The sequence below is a fragment of the Temnothorax longispinosus genome, chromosome 10 (assembly GCF_030848805.1).
Source record: "Temnothorax longispinosus isolate EJ_2023e chromosome 10, Tlon_JGU_v1, whole genome shotgun sequence".
NCBI classification, from domain to species: Eukaryota; Metazoa; Arthropoda; class Insecta; order Hymenoptera; family Formicidae; genus Temnothorax; species Temnothorax longispinosus.
The window spans coordinates 9,252,170-9,274,632 of record NC_092367.1 but is presented as its reverse complement, the minus strand read 5'-3'; the positions used below and the strand labels follow the sequence as shown (position 1 = coordinate 9,274,632).

Below are 22,463 nucleotides of genomic sequence, written 5' to 3'. Positions count from 1 at the left end.
GAAGGATCGTTCAGAGTCGCGCTTTGAAATATCAATATTCGCCAATATATTGCAATGACTTTACTAAACTTGACAGCGTAGAGCAAAAGCGAGAAGGTGAATGGAGATTATTTTGTCTATCAGAATAGAGCGCATGAATAAGATACGATGCGCGACAAATTGTTATCGTAAAAAATATTTTTTTTAACACCATAGAGAAGATAAAAGTACAATATGCCAAGAGCAACTTCCTAATAGCTTATTTTTTTTTATTTGTCGCCATCTACCCCAATAGGTACTCGTTATAAGTATTCTTTTTTACGTAAAATACAGGATGTTTCTTAAGTAAGTACAAAAAAATTGAAGGAAATATTTCGTGGCTTATTTTAAGAAAAAAAGGTCCTATAAACATATATGCCTTAAAATGCTTCAGTTTTTAAAATACATGACGGTGTCAAAGTTGTGAAAAATATATGAAAACTTTGAAAATCTAGAAAACGTTTAAAGATTTTCGAAATTTTCATATATTTTTCACAACTTTGTATTTTCCACACCGTGTATTTTGAAAACAAAGCACTTTAGGGCATATGTTTATAAGACCTTTTCTTCTTAAAATAAGCCACGGAATATCTCCTTTAATTTTTTTACTTAGGAAAACACACGGTATATTGCGAGCTAATTCATCAATCAATCTTCATTTCAAGCATCGATTATTTGGAAACTGCCGAATAAGAAACTACCGAAAAAATCGCCTGAAGTAAGAAAGTCACCGATCGTGTCATATTTTAAGATTAATTAATCACTATAGTAAATTTCAGCTAATTACTTGGATGTCCGTACAGCTATATTTTCGTGACGAATGTTGTCACATAGCGCATACATATAATCCTTAATATGAGCACGATGTCTCTTGAGTGATTATGCAAATGATAAAGGAACAGGTCGCTGGCCATAACGGAAAGACGCGTGTGTAAAAATAACTTTTACTTCGGCTTGACATGTCGATAATTCACGTACGGGTAAAGTACAATTTTCTAAAAATCTTTAAACGTTAAAATCTACCATTCACAATGTCTAAAAGAGAGATATAGTATACGATAAATGTATAAACATTATTATTTTAATTTAATTTAATTATTTCTTTTCTACATTAGAAAAAAACAAATAATTGTAGAAAAATGAAATTAGAGAGAGTATATTGTACATAAAAGTCTGATAATTATATTTGTGTAATTACAATATGTTTTTTAATGCCTACTACACATACACATACACACATCATGCAATTAACTCGTGAAAATAACAATTTTCCCGGAATCTTAATAGATGTAATTCACGCTATAGGATAAAGTTATAAAACAGTATATGATGACCGCGACCAGTGAAGGAGTCTCAAATTTTATCGAATATTTTGAGTAATTTACGAGCCTGACACGCCTTCTCGTTTTCACTTTTGTACAGGCACACACTGCGCAATTAGTAATCAACCCTGTAATTACGATAACGTTACAACAGTTAATTGTTTACAAGATTTAAGAGATGATCGTGAATCTAGATTAAACGCTCCCAGTCTCCCTCTCTCTCTCTCTCTCTCTCTCTCTATATATATATATATATATATATATATATATATATATATATCTGTTTCTATCTTTGTCTCCCCCCTCTCCCCTCTCTTTCAATTTACAATAAATTTTTTTTAGAAATAAGATTTCCCTAAGTATGGTGATTAGTTTTTGTAGAACTTTTCTCTAAATAAGTTCGAAAGCAATCTTTTTCAGTCAGAATATTGAATCGCAAATGTTTCTATTGTCAGAGAGTTTAAAAAATAAAAATATCGTAGTAATTCAATTAAGTAATTATTTACAAAGCACCATAAGTGTTACTAAAAAATTTAATTATTATTTATTATATTGCAGCAATTATTATCTAAATATCTGAATATATGCAACTAATATACTATATTTTATTCAATCATTTAGATATAATAATAATAGCAATTCAACTTGATGAAATTGAAATTTTTGAAAATTTATAAATTGGTAAAGGATATAATTCTGAAATACTAATCTTACAAAATATTTTGTGCCGAGTAAACAAATATAAAGTCTCGCATATATAACTATAATCCGGCGTCAGTTTCATATAAATTACGCGGCGGATTTAGGCGTTTTTCTTTGTAATTTTCTCACACCGTGACTTCACTCAACGGGGTGTACCCTCGTGAGAAATTTAGGAGAAATCCTTATCCGACCACCCATCGTGATTGTGGCAAGGAAGACGAATTAAGTCACAATGCGCCCGTAAGATTTGGAAATAGCGGAAGAATGGGCAGGATCGTTCTAGATCGCCGCTGTTCTCGCTCTCGTTCAGGTATAACGTTCCGCAATTGCTTTTATTAAAAAGAAAATTCTCTCCTATATAAATTTGACCCATGCTATGAGCCCGAATATAATCAGAGGAGCACGTGTGCAACGCCTGCTGTGTAATTTAATTTCCGCGATGCGGATATAATTAATAATATATATATTATCTTGCATTATCTTTTTCGCTGCAAAAGGATTGATTGTGAAAATTGTACGGATTCATAGACTTTTTTTAATATAACGAATAATATAAAGAATAATATATATCTAATATGATTGTATCGATATATCAAAAAGTGATAATAATCTAATAATTTATTCCTTAATATTTTATATCTCTAAATTTTCCTAATCAACATAGATCTTATACACACATCATTAAATTATTCCCGAGGTGAAACATCCACCTTATATCTGTTTGTCTGATTTAAAGTCAATTTTTCAGACGATGATTTTATAAACGATTCTTAGATAACAACGCCGTCAATATAACACGTATAGGAATCGTCGGCAATCGTGTGCATTGATTGTCTATAAGGAAATAGCAGTCTAGAGAGAAAGAGAGAAAAATTTTAATTTATAACTTATTAAAAATCCCTCAATTCTACGATGAGCTTTTCGCCCGTTCGATTAACTGTCTACGAAGTCTTTGTCAATTGCCGTGCTGTGATTTATGGAGACGCATTGACAACGGCACGACGTGTATACATCGGCTAAGAGATCTGTCAATAAACTCGGCAACGGTACAGCAATGACCCTCGGAACCTTGCAAAATGCTGGCGTGACAAAGTATATAGATATGCACGCGAAAAATTTTGATCATCTCCTGACGACGGAAACTTTGAAATTAATCATAGATTGAAATACAATATGTATCGAGAAAACGTGTACAAAATGATCCCTTTAAGAGAGAAATCAATTAATGGTATGGAATAATGTTTCTACTTAAATCTTTAATGGTTTAGTGGTTATTTAACTACAATTAATTGAACTACAATTAATTGAACAGAGTCTTGAATTAATTCTGCTATATATGTTTTTTTTTACCAAAATTCTGTAAACAGATCATTTGGTATCAGAAGTGTACAAAACGATCCCTGAGGTATGGACAAAATAATCTCTGATTATCATTTTACTTTTAGTATTAAGAATGGACTAAGAACACAAAAATAGGTCAGTACATTATTTATTATCATAAAAAAATATATTATTAAAATTAACGTAATTAAAATTTGAACATAAAATTAAATTAAAAATTTTGAACATTAGATAAAACTATATGAATGTCGAGTAAATAAAAAATTATAAAATTATAGAATTATAAAATTATAAAATTTATAAAATTATAAAATTATAAAAAAAATGAAGTAAAATAAAATAAAATAAAATAGTGTAGAAGTATAAAATTATGTATAAGTACATACCTGACGTCTGTCTGTCTGTCTGTCTGATCGCGAACTACTCATTCGTTAATGGGTCGGATCTTAAAACATTAGGGGAGACCGGGGCTAACTCGACATCGCGGCATCGGGGCAAACTTGACACTAGACTTTTTGCTAATTTAAATCTATCGTAGAAACTTGCCTTTCCTACTGTAAATGCGTCTTTATGTGCCAGTATTATCAACATTTTTATGATTGTTAGGTTAAAATCTCCTTCCTCCTTAGTCGTATTGCTCGATTTCGAGCGTCGTGACCCCTCTGCATATATCTGTCAGATATATGAGCAAAAACACGTCAAGCGGGACAAAATAAATACAAAATTTTGGGTCATGACTCCGATTTTGTCACTGAATTTTCTACACGTTTTATGTAACCAAAAAACAAACGTCAATTTTTTTTAGATTTTTAAAACCATTATTTTCAAAGTTATTAAAAATAAAAAATTGCATCAAATCGCTGAAAATTGGCCAAACACTCTCATTAAAATATCAATAAAACCGGTTTTATGGTATTTACGGACTTCAGCATGGGCTCATTTTAAAACTCTCGAACATCGCTTCAATTTCGTGTAATTGAATTTTAACAAGAAAAATTTTGGTTAATTGTTATAAACAATTAAATTTTCAAAGTATCACCACTGTAGAATGTTGAAAAAAAACACGAGTTTGTTCGTTAGTTAATTCTCTACAAAACTGGTAAGTTTCATAATGGAGAACAAATGGACACTATGCGAAAAAAAAACAAGCAACCACGCTGCTGTCCTGGCGCGCTCATAAAACTTGTGTGCAGGAAAGGAATTGTGTTCGGGATTGAACAGGGTAATTCAACAACACCTCGACAAGTATTTGAGAGAACCAAATAAGTATTTTATTTACGAACTACAGCAACCTGTTCTTGCGGTCCTGCCGAGAATTGTTTTACAATCAGTTCACTTTTTGATCTTGGTAAAAAAGAATGCAACGTGAATGTCCCACGCACGGGCTTGGCCTGATCAAAACGAGCTTGCAGTTTTATAGTTTCAGCTCGATATTGCCCGTTGGTGAAAAATTCCACGTCGATGTTGATGATGTTTCTAAATAAGTATTTTATTAATAATTTAATTTTATTAATTTTATTAATTTATATATACTATATATATATAATATATATATAAGTCACGTCTGTCTGTCTGTTTGTCTGTACGCGAACTACACATTCGTTAGTGGACCGAATTTTCACCAAAAGTATATGAAATAGGGGTAGACTTTTCCGGGGATAAAAATGTCGCGGCTTTTTTTTTGTTGCCAATCTTTTTGGAAACCAGTTTCGAAATTTTTTCAAATTTTACGAGAATTAATTGACCAAATCTTAAAGAATTGTATATGAAGTAAGGGTAGAATATGTCCCAGAGAGTGCCATAAAGTGTACAATTTTTCGTTACCGATCTTTTTGGAAACCGGACTCATTCGTTAATGGACCAAATTTTTACCAAAAAGATTATAAAAGAGGGGTAGAATTGTCCGAAAAGTGCAATGATGTGGTTAATTTTGTGTTACCGATCTTTTTGGAAACCGGTTTCAAAATTTTTTCAAATTTTACGAGAATTAATTGACCAAATCTCAAAGAATTGTATATGAAGTAAGGGTAGAATATATGTCCCAGAAAGTGCCATAAAGTGTACAATTTTTTGTTACCGATCTTTTTGGAAACCGGTTACGAAATTTTACCAACTTTTCGGGAATTAATTGACCGAATCGTAAAGAATTGTATATAAAGTAGGAGTAGAATTTCCCGGGAATTGCCATAAAGTGTATAATTTTTTGTTACCGATTTTTTTGAAAACCGGTTCCAAAATTTTTCCAATTTTTCTGGAAATCATTGACCGAATCTCAAAGAATTGTATATGCTGATTTTTTTGAAACCGCGAGTTTAATTTTTCATTAATGTACTGATTTTCTTGAAACGTTTCCGATTTTTGTTTAAAAAAATCTGCGTGATTTTTAAGAAAATGTACATTAGAAGACGGTCAGGATGATCTATTGCTAAGAGCAGCACTAAATTATGAAATGGAGGAAGCTGCAAAGGCCAAAAAAAAATAAATCTTTTTTTTATAATTTTTGGGAATTAAATCGTTCATAGGTCGATTAGTTTTAAATGAAATATGTTGTATGTAGGATTTGTTACCGATTTTCTGGAAACCGGTTTTTCCAATTTTTCGGAAAATAATTGACCAAATTTTAAAGAGTTATATATGAAACAGGGGTAGAATTTTCCGGGGAGTGCTATAAAGTGTATAATTTTCTGTTACCGATCTTTTTGGAAGTCAATATCAGAAATTTTTTAAATTTTTTGGGAATTAACCAGTTACTTCAATTCGTGACTGTCGCGAGCGATTAAGACCGGTTTTTGGAAACCGGTTACGAAATTTTTCCAATTTCTCGGAAAATAACAAGTAGTTCGCGGTCAGACAGACAGACATACAGACGTCAGGTACTTATATATATAGATAGGGGTAGAAAAAACTAAAGAATGTAATAGAATTAGAAAAATTGCTAATGGTAAAGTGGTTTACAATTTCTGTTAAAAAAAAATATACGTGATTGCTCCAATTTCCGCAAACTTTGAGATATCAAGCTGAATTTTTTTATGGATAATTGTTTTAATGGATAATTTTTATGGATAATTTTTTGTTACCAATTTTTAGAAACCGGTTTGGAAATTATTAAAATTTTGAGAAATAATAAGTATTAATTGACCGATTTTTTTGAAACCAATGCCAAAATTTTTTAAATTTTTGGAGGATAAGTTTAATTTTTTATTAATGAATAATTTTTTATTAATCAATCGATTTTCTTGAAACCGGTGCCAAAATTTTTCTAATTTTTTGTTGATGATTTTGATGAAATTGGTACCAAAAGATTACTAATTTTATGGAGATGGCTACTATGGGATTAAAAATTGGGTTTTATGGGGTTCTATTGGTGCTCCTAATTAATGAGTGAGTTTGGGGAGAGGGGAATAGACTTTGAGCCCGCGCGAAGCGCGGGCGAAAAATCTAGTATATATATAATATATAATATATGTATATGTGTGTATATATACTTTTCCCGGTAATCAAAATCACTCTTACTTTACATCAGAAGTAGGATTCTGTAACTCCTTAATGACAGTTTCAGTATCGTTAGACAGCTTTTTTTACCATATATAATATTTGCGCAACAATACTGAAACTGTCGTTAAGGAGTTACAAAATACCGATACAGATCAGCGAATTTTTATATTAAAAAAAGAATTTGACGGCGCGTCGACGATCCACCATTACGTTCAGTTAATTGACATATCGATTCTTGTGAAGAAGTCTCTCGGTATTCATAGGCTGCGTTTAGGAAGCGCGCTATTAGCGCTATTGCATCATTCTATCTTTATCGCTCATCAAGTGTAGAACAAGAATAGAAAAAGCAAATAGCGCTAATAGCGCGCTCCCCGAACGCAGCCATAGTCGAATCTTATATATTTAAGACTGTCTTAAGTACAATCTTAACCATAAATCTTCAAAAATAAAAGTTGGCAAATCAGAGGCATGGAAACCTTTTCAAAAAGAAATAATTATTTCACAAAATCTGCTATAGAATTAAGTACCTATTTATTAGAAAAAGAAGCTTTCGAATTTGTTTTATTAGGAAGATTTATGCAGGATTGCCTCAAAAATTTATTTTCAATTATCCGAATAAAGCACGTAATTCCAAATGCTATACAATTTAAAAATAATTTAAAATTAATAACAATTTTACAATATATGAAAAATTTCGAAAATAATAGTTATGACCTTGATGAAAGAGAATTTGTACACAACCCGTTTAGATTGTGGGCTATGGCGGTGAAGGAAACACTGATTTTTATTCGTTGACAAAATATATAATATATTTAGAGAATATAGCAGAATAAATTTAATCATATTCATAAGCCATTATGGTAAAATTCAATATTCACATGAATCAAGAAATACTATATATAATTCACATTGTAATAGTCCGTTCAATGAAGAGAACATAATCATTAGTTAAACGTATAATCTCCGTTTGAAACTTGAAACGTAAAATAATAATATTTCACAAGGTAATTATAAATAAAGAATCAATATGATATGATAGCTTTGAATATATCTTCAAATTATTTAATCACTGAAAAGACTATGAGACATGACAAGAAACTGATATTATAATTAATAATGAACCAAAATAATCTTATATATAAATTTTTATAAGTGAATAATGCGTTAAATAATAATCGTTATTAAACGCACTAATTCACATCGATTCGTGAAAACGCAACGAAGATTTAAAGTATTTCACATGAATCGATATATTGTGTGTTACACCGTTGAATATAATTTCTGAATAAATGAACGTTAACTTTATGGCGAATCTTGTTCAGAACAGTTGAAGCAATATACATCTTATCTTAAACATTTTATGCATTCATTCGTATTGATTAAACAAATGAATTACTTCGCAATATGTATCGAGAAATATGTGAATTAACTATCACAAAAAATAGAATTAAACGTGTTGTAATCTTAAATATTTTACTTTACTTGGCCAATTGAAATAGCACGAATGAATAATTAAATAATGGTTGCAACTCGTAAATAAAAAACTTGAGTACTCAAGGGAGAAGAACGATTATCGTTCCTGTCTATAAATGCTTCGCTGGAGCGCGGAAGCCTTTCAAACGTCCTTTACTGGACGGTAGATCTCTCGAGATTTCTGAAACCAAAGACCGAGTAGATTGTAGACTTTTCCGACAATCTTTATCTTAGTCGTGATCGATGGCTTCTATCAGAAATCTAAGAGTTACCTGATTACTAGTGTCCACCGTGTGTGGAAGCACTTCTAGAAGAGTCGTTTCCTTTCCGTTTATCCATATCATATCATCAAGAAACGGAGTAATGGCGTCAATCTTATGCCGTCATCGTCATCATCAAGAAACGGAGTAATGGCGTCGATCTCTCACACGTTGGTGAATGAATCGAGCCCTGGTCCTGCCGTGCGTCAATTACAGTCCCTCGGATCTCCTCGTACTTCTCATTACAGTCCCTCGGATCCTCTCAGACTTCTCAATCAGTTACTTAAAGTATCACACTCGTCGTTTACAATGACTCGGATTCAATATAATACCGAATTCAGATTATTACGGCAGAAGGTCAGAAAAATGTCTTCACTGTTAGACAAACAAGAAACGAATAACGCCGGTTGCCCGGGCCGCAAGCTTGTGCATGCACGCGCGCTTTCTTCTTCACGCGGCAATTACATGAATTGAATATCGATACGTCGCGCCTCTAGCGCTTTACGCTATACAATTTCTCTAGGGAACTAGATTCGCCAACTGAAGTGAGTTTACAAAATCGCTAGTACATTCTATGAAATATCATAGATGGCAACATTCACCCTTTTCTCCTCAATGTCTCATCGAGCTTTCAAACAGAATTCTTTTCAGAATTTTTGGATATTGTTGTTGCAAAAAGACGACAATTAAAAAAAGACAAAACCAAAGAGAATTTGTTAAATAATAATATAGTACAAACAAATATAAGTGATATTTGTGATAACCAGAATATAATTTTTAATAATATAAATCTAAACTGTTTATATTACTTAGGAGGGTAGGTACGTTATTTATAAAATAAAAAAAAGATATAATATTTGTGATAATTGCATTAGTGCAACAGGTAGTACAATTGCAACTATATATTCATATGCTGCATTAACGCGTATACGTTGTTTAAAAAATGATACCTTATTTTTTATTGATGAGAAAACATTTTATTTTATTTTAAATATTGAAAAAATATGTAGATTTTATTTTAATATAGTTCATGACAAATGTATCTATTGATTTAAGAAAATTTTATACTGATATCTGTAATAATCTAACATATGATATACCAAATTGTCATTCTTTGAAACAAAAAATTATACAGTATTTTATTGGAGTAAGGTTAAAACAAATGTTAAAACAAATGTCTGTAATATCACCTGATAAATATGTGAATAATAATACTTTTGCAACTAAAAGTGTAGCTATGCACACATGTATTAAATAATAAAATTTTTTATTGATTTCAGATATTTATTTATTTATTAGAATTATGCATACAAATTTGTTAAATTGCTTATTTTGTTTCTACGTCGGATACGAACATTGTATTACTATTATGTATAAAATTTTTGTAATTTAAAAATATAAATAGGAGGATAAAGAATTTTGATAGTGGTTATATATTCCGCGCTACTGTTTAAACAGTACAGACACACCATTATGACGTGTTTATTTTTAAATTTTTCCAAAAATTAGATTTTCTTTAAACTATTAATATAAACATATATGAATTTTTAGTTAAATTTATTTTTTGTACGTTAATAAACTATATAGATACTAAATTGATTTAAACATTTTTGGAAAGCGCGCCATAGGTGTCCTGTGAACATATTATCAAAATCCTGCGAGAGAGAAAGATATACATTCATATCGTTTTCTCTTTCTCTCTTATATCTTTTTTTTTTTATTTCTCTTGCTTTGACAAAACTTTGACGGACCAATCAAAACTGGCTGTCCTTATGGCCAGACTCTGTTAGAGGGTCTCTATGGGGAGCGGGTTTATAGCGACATCTGTCAATAGTTCGAGCATGCCACTATCCCCTCAAGCCATTTATTTTTTTTTGTTATTTTAATTTTTTTATTATACATAATTTTAATTTTTGGCTATATAACCTACTACATAACTTTTAAAAGTAAGCTTTTAAGAAGTTGTAAAAAATTTGGCAAGTTATAATATTGAATAGCTTATTTGTTATAACAATTTTTGTCGCGGGGGTAGATTTCATCCCAGTGTGGCAAGAACGTGATTCTACAGAAGTGTGGTAATTAAGAGTTAAGGCTCCTGGATGGTCACCGCGGCCATATTGAATTCTCACTATTGAGGCGAGGAAAACACCCAATTTTGTCGTCCGTACCATTTTCAAATAAAGAGACATTTCAATAAAACATCACTATAGATCGTTTCAGAACACTTCCGAAATTGACCGAAAACTACCCTTTTCCCTCGACAATAAACAAACAGCCATAAAACAAAGCCTAAACATACGGGAAAAACAGCCGTTTAACGACTATCGAAAGGAGGTGAAAACGTTACTTCCGCATGCAAATCTTACTTTTCGGTCAATTTTACGATTTTCACGAATACGTTAAACGTTAGAGCACAAGCACAGAGCGAGTAATAAAGAAATAGCAAGGACGACAAAATAGGTTGTCAACATGTCACAAGACAGAATTCTCCATTGGAGAGAGTGAGAGGAGAGAGTGGCGGCGCCACCGTCAACGCAGAGTTCTCGGCTGACTATCCAGGAGCCTTAAGATGTTATATATGAACCAATCACAGAGCCGTATTAGCATTTTAAGACATTATACTTAAGACATCTTAAAATAAGATCCGACTATGAATACCAGCCTTAATGTTTCCGTAAGAAGACATTATTATTTTTGATAGAATCAGTGGGGGTCGTTTAACCTCGAGGGATCATTATGTACACATTTCTCCTAATAAGTCTTACAAGAAAAATCCACCTGAGTATAAATTTGTTTTTTAATTTCGTTGGTCTTACCTAATAGAGCACCTTTAAAAGTATAATAACACATTAAGTTCATAAGCTAATGTAACGCTTCCCAGCAAACGCAAAAGAATTAAAAGATATTAAAATTTTTTAATACCTTTGAATCCCTTTTTTGGCGAAATTAGATGAAATTAGATGGGATTCGAAATTAGATGGTCCAATCCCATGGAATCCAAAAAAGAAATTTTCAATTCCATCCAATTCTATAAAATCTGTAAAGGTTATGGAATTGCATGGCATTATGTGGTTTAGGAAATTGTTTTAAATTCCTCCCGTAATGACCACACACACACAATTTTATAAAAATAGGAAAGGATAATAAATTTCAATGCTTTTATTGCCTAGCGGCGTCGACGCGAACTACCGGTAATGCAGATACCGCGCGGGCGTGTACTATTGGTGGCGCGTACCGCCACAGAGTTCAACACGGACACTTTTCAATCCCTATCCTGGCATTCAATGGTATTCATTTTATTGTCAGAATAGATGGAATTCAATGGAATTCAATACGAAAATTTTTAATTCCTAGTTTGGCATTCAATGGTATTAATTTCGTTAACGGAATCAATGGTATTCAATGGAATTCATGACGAAACTTTCCAATCCCTAACCTGGCATTCAGTGGTTATTCATTTCGTTACGTTTTTGTGTCGGAATTGGATGGGATTCAAAAAAGACAAATTCTGTTTAAAATAAGGAATTCCATGATATTGAAACTATTTCAATCCCTTTTTTGGACAAAATGGAATTCGGAAAAAAGACTACTACCGAAAACGACTAGTTTCGTTCTTGTGCTCGAAAAAAGTAATTTTTGTTGAAAGTGTCATGGGTGTCATCATTTCTTGGTTATTAAGCGTTACATTAGCCTATGGCAGGGATCGAAAAAAAAATATCATTTTTTATTTTTTAATTATCCACGAAATGAGCAATAACACCAAATTAAATTTTTATAAAATCAGCAAATTAGTAATTAGCAAAAAATTATTAATTGCTTAAACATTAATATTTAGACAAAAGTGAATTACCCATTATTCAAAAAATGAGTAATTGGTAATTAATAGAGATAAATTTTGTATTATTAAAATAATTAATAGTTCGTCAAAATAAATTACTATTTATTTGAAAATTAATAATTAGTGGAAAATAATTAATAATTTTTTTAATAATAAATAATTAGTAAATTATTAATTATTAAAAAATTATTTAATTTAAAAAGTATTATCTGGTCTAATATAAATAACTTAATTACTACATATAAACGTGGTTAAAAAAATAATTTTATTTTATTCAGTACTTTAATACCACAATTTTTTTTACATCTACGAAGGAATGTAATTGATTTTGCACTAGATATATTTATTTAAAATAAAATTAGATTATAAAGTTATAATAATCATTTAGATAATAAAACAGGTAGCGAAAGAAGAAAAGATTGGACGGAAATCCAGATAGATAAAATTTCGCGCAACATAAGATACTATACATTCGCGTGTGACGAAAACTGAATCGAAACATTTGCCGCGTTCAACAGACACAACTGTTGAGTTCGTCTTATCAAAACTCTGCGTTAATTGGTTGGTCCTAAAAGTAAGAGCCAATCACGTTCGACTGCTACTCGGCGGCTTGGTCTGCTGAACGCGCCCATTCGAAGATTCGAAACGAGCTTACGAGAACAAAAAGCAACATCAGCCGTTAATAATTTATCCGTCGTCTGTTTTCGCCTGTCCGGAGATGCTTGCCGGAATTACATGCGATAAAGCACTGCCCGCAGAAGAACGGCCGCCGTAAATTCGTGGCAATAAAAAGAAGCTGTAGGATAGTAAATTAAGAACAATGGTTCGTTAACGCCCATTGTGCGGATGCACGAAATTAGGTGTCAAATGGTGCGATTCATAATTCCGTGGCGGGATATACAAAAATCATTCATGGTGATTCAATAAAGCCGTCACCTTTCCTGAGAGCCGTATCTCTATCGCGGCCTCAAAAAAAGCGTATCGTTTGATTCGATACGCTACGGAATGACGAACAGCGGACGAAGATCCATCCGGCGAGATCAACGTTTGAACATCTTTAATTAAACGACTTCAGTTGACTCATGAAGTTAGTACACGCTACAAGTAATATTGTAATTTTGATTTTTATTTCAGCGTTGTTATTAATTATTTTGTACTCAAGTCTCGCATAGTTATTAATAATACATTATGCTTAAGTCTCGTTTTTTAGTATTCCTTTTTTTCTAGATTATATCTGTAAAATAGACAGAGAAAGAGAGATTTGCTTAAAGCCAATTCTAAAGGACATTCAATGCTGGAAATCGTAGAAACGCCGTAATTTAACTATCAATCAACTGTCATACTATAGAATTTACGTAATGATTTTGCTCACTGTCCTTGCCCCCCCCCCTCCCATTATCTACTCCAAAATAATTATCTCCCAACCTCCGCGATTCATTCTTGTAGGTGGTCTTCTACGGTTCTCTAATTTCCCCACAGGAAATTCATCGAAAGATAATTTGGGAAAGACACAATGCACGGTAGCGCATTCGAATCATCGAGATTGGCCGACAGTCACACCAATTTCGTACTGGAACAAAGGAGGAGGAGAAGAAAGAGGAGGGGGGGGGTTGGAGCACCTAAGGCTGCCCGTTTCCATTGTCATTTGTGGAAGTAGGAAGTTCATTATACGACCGAACTCGCCGACGGTATTCCTTCGACACGCTCACAATGCGCCGGCGAAGCTACCGAATGGCATCGCGCGCGATGGCTTTCTTCCGCGGGAAAAGAAAGAAAGAAGAGATGGAAACGAAACGCTGAAAGACACTTTCCAGCCAAGTCATCCCAATCACGAGCACGCGGACGAGCAATGCCGCCAATCGCGCATCGTGATCGTGCACGAATCGAATCGCCGTTGCGGTGAAAATTAAACAATCTCGCAGTCGCCTAGACTGCGATTGTCGAACGATTAAGACTCAGCGAAAGGTATATAAGAGATATTAAAATATGTTTCGAGAAAAAGAGAGAGAGATTTTTTACCGAGATGTTGACATATTAGAGTTATGCGATCTGCGAAACTTATTATGCAAGGATCAAATAAAGTACATAGAAATAATTTTTTGTTTCCTTATATAGTAGGAGAGCCGGCTGCACAAAATCCTCTCTCACCGAACATACGGCTGAATTTTATTCGAATCGATAGTTTTTTTAGTGGTTAACCCTGTGCCGGTTTTATATGCCCTGAACCTTGACCAAAGTGTTTAAAAAAGGCCACTTCCGGTATGATTTTTTTAGATAAAACCCCCTTAAAGAACATACGGCTGAAACTTGTGCCAATCGATTCAGGATGTCAAGCACTTTGATAAAAAAATATGCTACCACCCCCTACCTTGACAGGAACCATGGCAGCATCCCTTAAACGTGACATATTTTTGTACCGTACCTCCCTCACAGAACATACGATTTTTTTTTAAATGTAGCTCGAACATTCCTGAACATAAAAAAACAATACTGCTATCGCTGGCTTTGACCAAAAATTTTTGTGCCACCCGTAAGTCGCGCAACTTTTGGCTGCCAATTTGTAGCGGGTCAATACTTCCCTCACAGAACATACGGGTAATCTCTTGCCATGTATTTAAATAGAAAATAAGACAATCTTCGACGGTCTTAAGAACCGACTATGAATACCGCCCATACTAACGCGAAAATTCCCATTGAATATTTTGTGGCAAAAATAGTTTGTGATAAACAAGCTGCGCGTACATTGGTAGAGGTGTGGAATGAAACAAGGTAAGTTCATATAACATTCACGTTTTTTTTTATTTATTCTTTTATTCTTATTTTTTTGTATTTGAAATCTTAAAAGTAGGATATAAAACATAAATATAAATCACGAGAATTTGTTTAGTCGCTATCGCAGTCGGAACTATTGACAGTATAGTCCTCGTCGTCACTATATCATTATGCTCTACAAGTAATATATCTTCTACTCTTAATGGAGTTGGATCTCCGTGGAACCATAGTGGCATAAGCTTATCGTTAACAATCCACATACTTCTGATTTGAATTTGACGCAGGTCTCGCTTGTAGCATCTAGCCACATCGAATTAATGTAAATACTTATTGCGAAGAATTTTTTGTTTCAACGTTTTCAAGTCAAATTCAAGTTTTAAGATTTCAAACACAAAAAAATAAGAATAAAAGAATAAATGAAAAAAAAAACATGAATGTTAGATGAACTTACCTTGTTTCATTCCACACCTCTACCAATGTACGTGCAGCTTGTTTATTACAAACTATTTTTGCCATAAAATATATTCAATGAAAATTTTTAGCGCTAGTATGGGCGGTATTCATAGTCGGTTCTTAAGACCGTTCTCGTCGAAGATTGTCTTATTTTCTATTTAAATACATGGCAAGATATTACCCGTATGTTCTGTGAGGGAAAGTATTGACCCGTTACAAATTGGCAGCCAAAAGTTGCGCGACTTACGGGTGGCACAAAAATTTTTGGTCAAGGCCAGCGATGGCAGCATTGTTTTTTTATGTTCAGGAATGTTTGAGCTACATTTAAAAAAAAAATCGTATGTTCTGTGGGGAAAGTATTGACCCGTTACAAATTGGCAGCTAAAAGTCGCGCGACTTACGGATGGCACAAAAATTGTTGGTCAAGACCAGCGATGGCAGCATTGTTTTTTTATGTTCAGGAATGTTTGAGCTACATTTAAAAAAAATTGTATGTTCTGTGAGGGAGGTACGGTACAAAAATATGTCACGTTTAAGGGATGCTGCCATGGTTCCTGTCAAGGTAGGGGGTGGTAGCATATTTTTTTATCAAAGTGCTTGACATCCTGAATCGATTGGCACAAGTTTCAGCCTTATGTTCTTTAAGGGGGTTTTATCTAAAAAAAATCATACCGAAAGTGGCCTTTTTTTTAACATTTCGGTCAAGTTTTAGGGCATATAAAACCCGGCACAGGGTTAACCACTAAAAAAGCTATCGATTCGAATAAAATTCAGCCGTATGTTCGATGAAGGAGGGTTTTGTGCAGCCGGCTCTTAAACTAATAGAAAAAACTGTTTTCGTAAAAAATTTTTGTAAGTTTTCTATGCCAATGTGTTCAGAATGTTCTAAAACGTCAAAAAATCACATTTTTACAAAATGTCCGTATGTATGCATGCGTGCGCGCGCGCGCGCGCGTGTGTGTGTGTGTATACGCCGCGGATTTAATGTTTGTGGTTTCTGTAACTTCCGCAAATTTTTAGATATAGGACTGAATTCTTTTTTAATCTTATAAAGTATCATTAAAGAAAGGTTGGTATTGAATTTGGCGATGATCGGTAAAGAGGTTCCTTCTTTATAAAATTTTGAATTTTTTTAGAAATGTCCGTGGTTGCTCTACCCTACGCCAATCTTGAGATATCGGGCTGATTTTCTTTTTAATCGATAGAGCATCATTAAAAAAAGGTTGGTATTGAGTTTAGCTAGAATCGGTGAAGGGATTCTTTTTTTATAAAATAAATTTCTTTGAATTTTTTGAGAAATGTCCGTAATTGCTCTAATTTACGCAAACTTTGAGATATCAAGCTAAATTTTTTTTAATCGATAAAGTATCATTAAAGGAAGGTTGGTATTGAATTTGGCGATGATCGGTAAAAGGGTTCTTTTTTATTTTTGACATTTATTTGATTTCCGCGCGGCGATTCCATATATATGCCACGGGAATTCTTTCTTCCCTCGAGTTACATGACATATCGTATAATCTTTTTCTCTTTGCGATATGATTGAGACTCATTGTCAAAGAAAGTGCAATCCGAAAACATATAATTATTTATCTTTATAATATAATTTCTAAAATTTTTATAAAAGTTATATAAAAATAAAAAAGTGTGCATTAGGAATTTGTACATTGTTTTATCAACATTTTATTTCGCTCATAAAGCTTTCTCTATGAAAAAGCCAAAATATTAAATACTAATAATTATGCATCAAATAAAATACAAGTTTTCTTATAATCCTCATAAGAGAAGCTTTGCGAAATAAAATGTTGATGAAGTAAAATGTGCAAATTTCTAATTCGCACACTTAAATGGTGAAGAAGCAATATGCAAAGGAGGGGGTGTAAAAATCGCCATTTTTCGTCCTCAACGGGAACTTCTAAAACATGCTTTGTTACCTTATATTTGAGGTTGAAAGAAAAAGGAAATAATACTCTTTTCACCAAAAAACTGCGGGAAATATTTTAGAAGCGATAGGGGAACGGGGGTAGCCCCGCGCCGGACATTGTTGAAATTCAAATATACCGCGTATTGTTTAAACATTCTAATATGCCCTTCTGCGTATCTCAACATATACGGTATACTTGAATTTCAATAATGTCCGGGGCTACCCACTGTTCGGGCACAGTATACAGTAGCGCAACTCTCTTTGTCAGATGATGCCAAAAACGCAGCGCGCATGCGCAAGTTGAGCCAGTTTATACGGTAACGCCATCTGAATCTCTCTCTCACTTACTCTTTCCATTTTCGCTCTTTCTCATGACCATTCAAATGTTTAGAAATTGGCGGCATTAGCTTACCACATCGGTTATGTCACAGTATATGTGGTTATGTCGTTCAATTGATATTTTAGATAATTTAGATATTTAAAGAGGAGTGAAATAAAGTGAAGTGAAGTGATGTGAAGTGAAGTGATGTGAAGTGAAGTGATGTGAAGTGATGTGAAGTGAAGTGAAGGGAAAGCAAGAAAGGAAGTGACATTTATCCTTAAAGAGAATTGTAGATCTGTACATATATTATATTGTTCAGATTTTCAATTCTCTTGCAGAAAACACTTTGATCTTAGCTCTGTTTCAGATGCAGAAGAAAACAGAAGTAGTAAGGAAATGAGTGCAAAAAAAACTAAAACCTGTTCAATAACAGGATGTCCTGGAAATCTTCAATTGGAAGGAAGACATGTATTTAGATTTCCAAAAGAACATGACAGGTTCTTCATTTTATTTTATAACAGTATTTTTAGTTTTTCTAATTACGTTATATTTTTTTACATAAATTTATAATGTTTAATACATTGTAATAACAGATGGTTGCAATGGGTACAAGCAAGTGGAAGACTAGATTTAAAAGAAAAAGGACTTGAATATTCGTATAGAAATTGCCGATTATGCTCTTTGCATTTTGAGGAGAAATGGTTTAGGATTAATAAAAGAAGAATTCTTCTTCATCCTGATGCCATACCCACAAGATTTGGAGAAGATTTAGCATCATGTTTTAAAACAATGTAGGTTATATAATTATGTTTTAGATTGCTATCAATTTCATTGCAGTTTCTTTTTGGTTGTTTTAAAATGTAATAATATTTCATACAAACATATCCAGTCAGCACACATGTTCAAAATAAGAACATATATAATGACATCTTAAAAATATTATTTTCAAACATCATGTATTATTGATTTTGTATTAATATAGTAAATTATGTAACTTAAAATCTTTTTGCAGTGAAATAGAAATGGATGCAGAAACAGAAAAGGACACAATAACGGAAGATATACAAGAGCAAGCAAATTCTGTTATAGAAAAAGAAAAAAGAAACAACATAGAAGAGGAAATTGAAATGGATACTGACAACATAGAAGAGGAAATTACAATGGATGTTGAAATTATGAAACCGTAAGTTTTTACATGTATTGCTATATATTATCCCATTTCTATACTTTTCTATTTATAAATATTATATATAAATTTATAAAAATTTAGTAAAATAAAAATGTACATTTAGTATAATAATTATTATCAAATTATTATCAAGTTATTAAAAATTATTAAGAGAAAAATAGACAACAAGTGCAAAGTACTTATCTAACTGCTTATATATACTACTTTTACATTTTAACATAATATAAGTATTCTTTGTTAGGAGAGTACTATAGTAATATAGTATACGTAGATGTAGGCCAACAAAAAATTCATATATCTTTCATTGTCTTACATGCCTATATTATTTTTAAAATTACTTTTTTATTATTACTTATTGTGCTTTTATATACTTATTGTTCTTTGTTTTATAATTAAAATAGAACTTTATGCATACTTTTTTGTTCAATTTTTTTATTTTTTTTATTTTTAATGATTTTTGTGTTAATTTAGAAGCACATCCAGTATACCTGTCAAAACAATGATATCGAAAGCAACGATGACATCCAAGAAAAAGGACAGCCCTACAAAAAAACGGTTGTGCAAAACCATAAAGAAAATGAGATTAAAAAACAAAGATCTCCAGCAAAAACTGCGACGTCTTCGAAAGAAAGTGGAAAAAAGTATCACCACTAAAGAATCACCATATGGAGAAGATAAGGTACAAAAGAATAAAGAATTAGAAACTTTAAGAACATTAGGAAATAAGTGGTTACCGGACAAATTTAGTATGTTACTGTCAGTACAAGTAGACGCGCAAACAAGAGACAAACGTGGCATACGATACAATAATGATTTTAAAAAATTTGCTTTATCAATGTACTTTTTAAGTCCGCGAAATTATAAAGAATTAAGAAAAATCTTTACATTACCTTCCGTGCGTACTTTACAATCTTTCACATATAATTGGAATATTCTTCCTGGTCTTAATATAAAAGTCTTTGAGGCTTTAAAAATAAAATTAAATTCATTACCACTTATCGAGCGACATTGTGTACTGTGCATAGATGAAATGAGTTTAAAATCTCATTTATTTTACAATGTTTCACGAGACGAAATAATAGGATTCCAAGATGTTGGTGATAATAAATTACCAATATCTGCAAAGAATGCATTTGTTATTATGGCACGAAGTATAGCAGGCAACTGGAAAGTTCCACTTTGTTATTGTTTTGTAGCGACTACTTGTACAAGCGATACAATAAAAAGTATTATTTTTGATGCAATAAGAAAATTAAAGAATGTGGTGCTACTGTGCATGCGTTAATTACGGACATGGGTTCCAACTTCTTGCAATTATCTCGCGAATTAGGAATATCAACTAAAAATTCAATGTTTGTTGTTGATGAACAAAATATATTATATATTTTTGATACTCCCCATTTAATCAAAGCAACGCGTAATAATTTATTAAAGTATAATTTAAAATTTAATGATAAATTTGCATCATGGTCTTATATTGTTCAATTTTATTCAAAAGATACTAAACAATGGATTAAGGCAGCTCCTAAATTATCTCCCATTCATATTGAACCCAATAATTTTTCGAAAATGAAAGTTAAGTACGCCGTACAAGTTTTAAGTAATCATGTAGCTGCCGGTATGTGCACGCTAATGTCTGTAGGTTATCTTCCATCTGAAGCAATTGGGACAGTAGAATTTATTGATCGTTTCGATAAATTGTTTGATATATTAAATTCATCTTTTATGATCAGTCCAAAAGAATATAGAGAAGTTTTTATCGGAAGCACGAAACAATTGAAATTTTTACAAGAAACGTTGAATTTCTTAAAAAATATTACAGCTATTAATAATAAGGGTAAAATTGTAAAGATTAAATGCTTTGAATGCTGGCAGATCACTATTAATAGTATTATACAATTATGGGACATATTGAAGACTTTTAATTTTCCATATCTACAAACTCGTAAAATAAATACGGATTGTCTCGAAAATTTTTTTGGTTCTGTTCGGCAACAAGGTGGTAATTCTGTAAATCCAACTCCTATACAGTTTTCACGCGCTTTTAAAAAACTATTTAGTGTTAAATTATTACAACATTGTGATACGAAAAATTGTGCTCCAGATTCCGATGAAATGTTAAATCTTATGGAAACATCAAATCTTCACTCTACAGAATCCGACTTTAATACATCACCTACTTCATGTAAAATTTTAGATGTTCCAACACACGATTATCGTTCTATGGACTTGCCAGAACAAAATGCATTTAAATACGTTTGCGGCTATTTAATAAAAAGATGTTTAGCAATACATTCGTGTGAAGCGTGTACAGATTATATAAATGAAACTACTCAAGTTTTAGATAACACTACTTTATATTGTTCATTTCGTGATTATGGAACTGAGAATAGAGAACTTTTTGGAGCTTTGAATATTCCAAGTAATCAATTTTGTTCATACATACATAAATTAGATGAAATATTTATTAAAAATTTTGAAAGTAATTGTTATAAAAAAAATATTGGTGCTTATTTACTTTCTTTAGTAAAAGATATTAACTTTGAAACTCCATGTCCCAACTTTCCCTCAAATTTTCTTGTTAAATTATTTTTTTGCATGCGCATTTATTACGCACTAATACAACATAATAAGGCACGTAAAGGGGTTGGTCAAAGCAATAGAAAAATGTGGAATATTTTACATCTTTAATTTTGGTTTCTTTCTTGCATGATACAGTTTTTATCATAAATAATTTGTAATTTGTACACGTGTAGCGATAAGATAGATGTAAGATTATTTTTAATATCACAGTGGAGGTAAGATATATGGAAATAAAAAACGCTTATTGTAATATATAGCGGTAAGATAGAAATAAGAATATTTTTCATAAGATATATTATTATTTTTTTTTTTATTCAGATTTGTCATATCATTGGTGGGACTGTGGGGAAACAAAATAAAAGCTGAATAGTCATTTTTGCCAAAGTGTAAGTAGATATATATTAACGATTTAGGTATATTGAGCGTCCATATTAATTTATGCTTTACATGTAACATACGTTAAGTTTATTATACTGTAATAATTGTAAAACTTTAAATTTTTATATTATTTAAACTAAATGTGTTACTTTTCGCAATAATAATTGAAATACGATCTTAGAAAATAAAAAACGTAAGTATATATGTTATAAACTTTGTATTTTATTGAAATACACATATTAATTTTGTTTTTTATTAGCAATTTTAAATATTTCGTAAATGTCACGTTGTATAATAGTTTGTATTCCATACACACATCATACACGCGCGCACGCGCGCGTGCTACATACACATACACACGTTTTATACGACAAATGTATTTTTAAATAATATAAA

At 31.9% G+C, this 22,463-nt stretch overlaps 1 protein-coding gene and 1 long non-coding RNA gene across 2 annotated transcripts; one reads left to right on the top strand and one right to left on the bottom strand.

The window, feature by feature from the left end:
- Positions 1-4,629: 4,629 nt before the first annotated feature.
- Positions 4,630-9,127, bottom strand: LOC139820432 (uncharacterized). The gene is made up of 2 exons (XR_011733962.1): positions 8,624-9,127; positions 4,630-8,532 (listed from the first exon to the last, which is right to left on the bottom strand). It is a non-coding gene; the product is annotated as an uncharacterized lncRNA (long non-coding RNA).
- Positions 9,128-16,449: 7,322 nt separating this feature from the next.
- LOC139820998 (uncharacterized) lies at positions 16,450-22,159 on the top strand. Its single transcript, XM_071791662.1, has 5 exons — positions 16,450-18,414; positions 18,511-18,708; positions 18,930-19,100; positions 19,578-19,785; positions 22,008-22,159. Exons 1-5 carry the CDS (start codon positions 18,314-18,316, stop codon positions 22,053-22,055), a joined length of 726 nt encoding a protein of 241 aa, XP_071647763.1. The 5' UTR covers positions 16,450-18,313; the 3' UTR covers positions 22,056-22,159.
- The last annotated feature ends 304 nt before the right edge of the window (positions 22,160-22,463 follow it).

Coding starts and splice junctions, on each gene's coding strand:
- LOC139820998 (XM_071791662.1), top strand. CDS start 18,314: ATGAGTGCAAAAAAAACTAAAACCTGTTCAATAACAGGATGTCCTGGA. Junction 18,415..18,510: donor TTTCCAAAAGAACATGACAG/GTTCTTCATTTT, acceptor TTGTAATAACAG/ATGGTTGCAATGGGTACAAG. Junction 19,101..19,577: donor GATGTTGAAATTATGAAACC/GTAAGTTTTTAC, acceptor GTGTTAATTTAG/AAGCACATCCAGTATACCTG.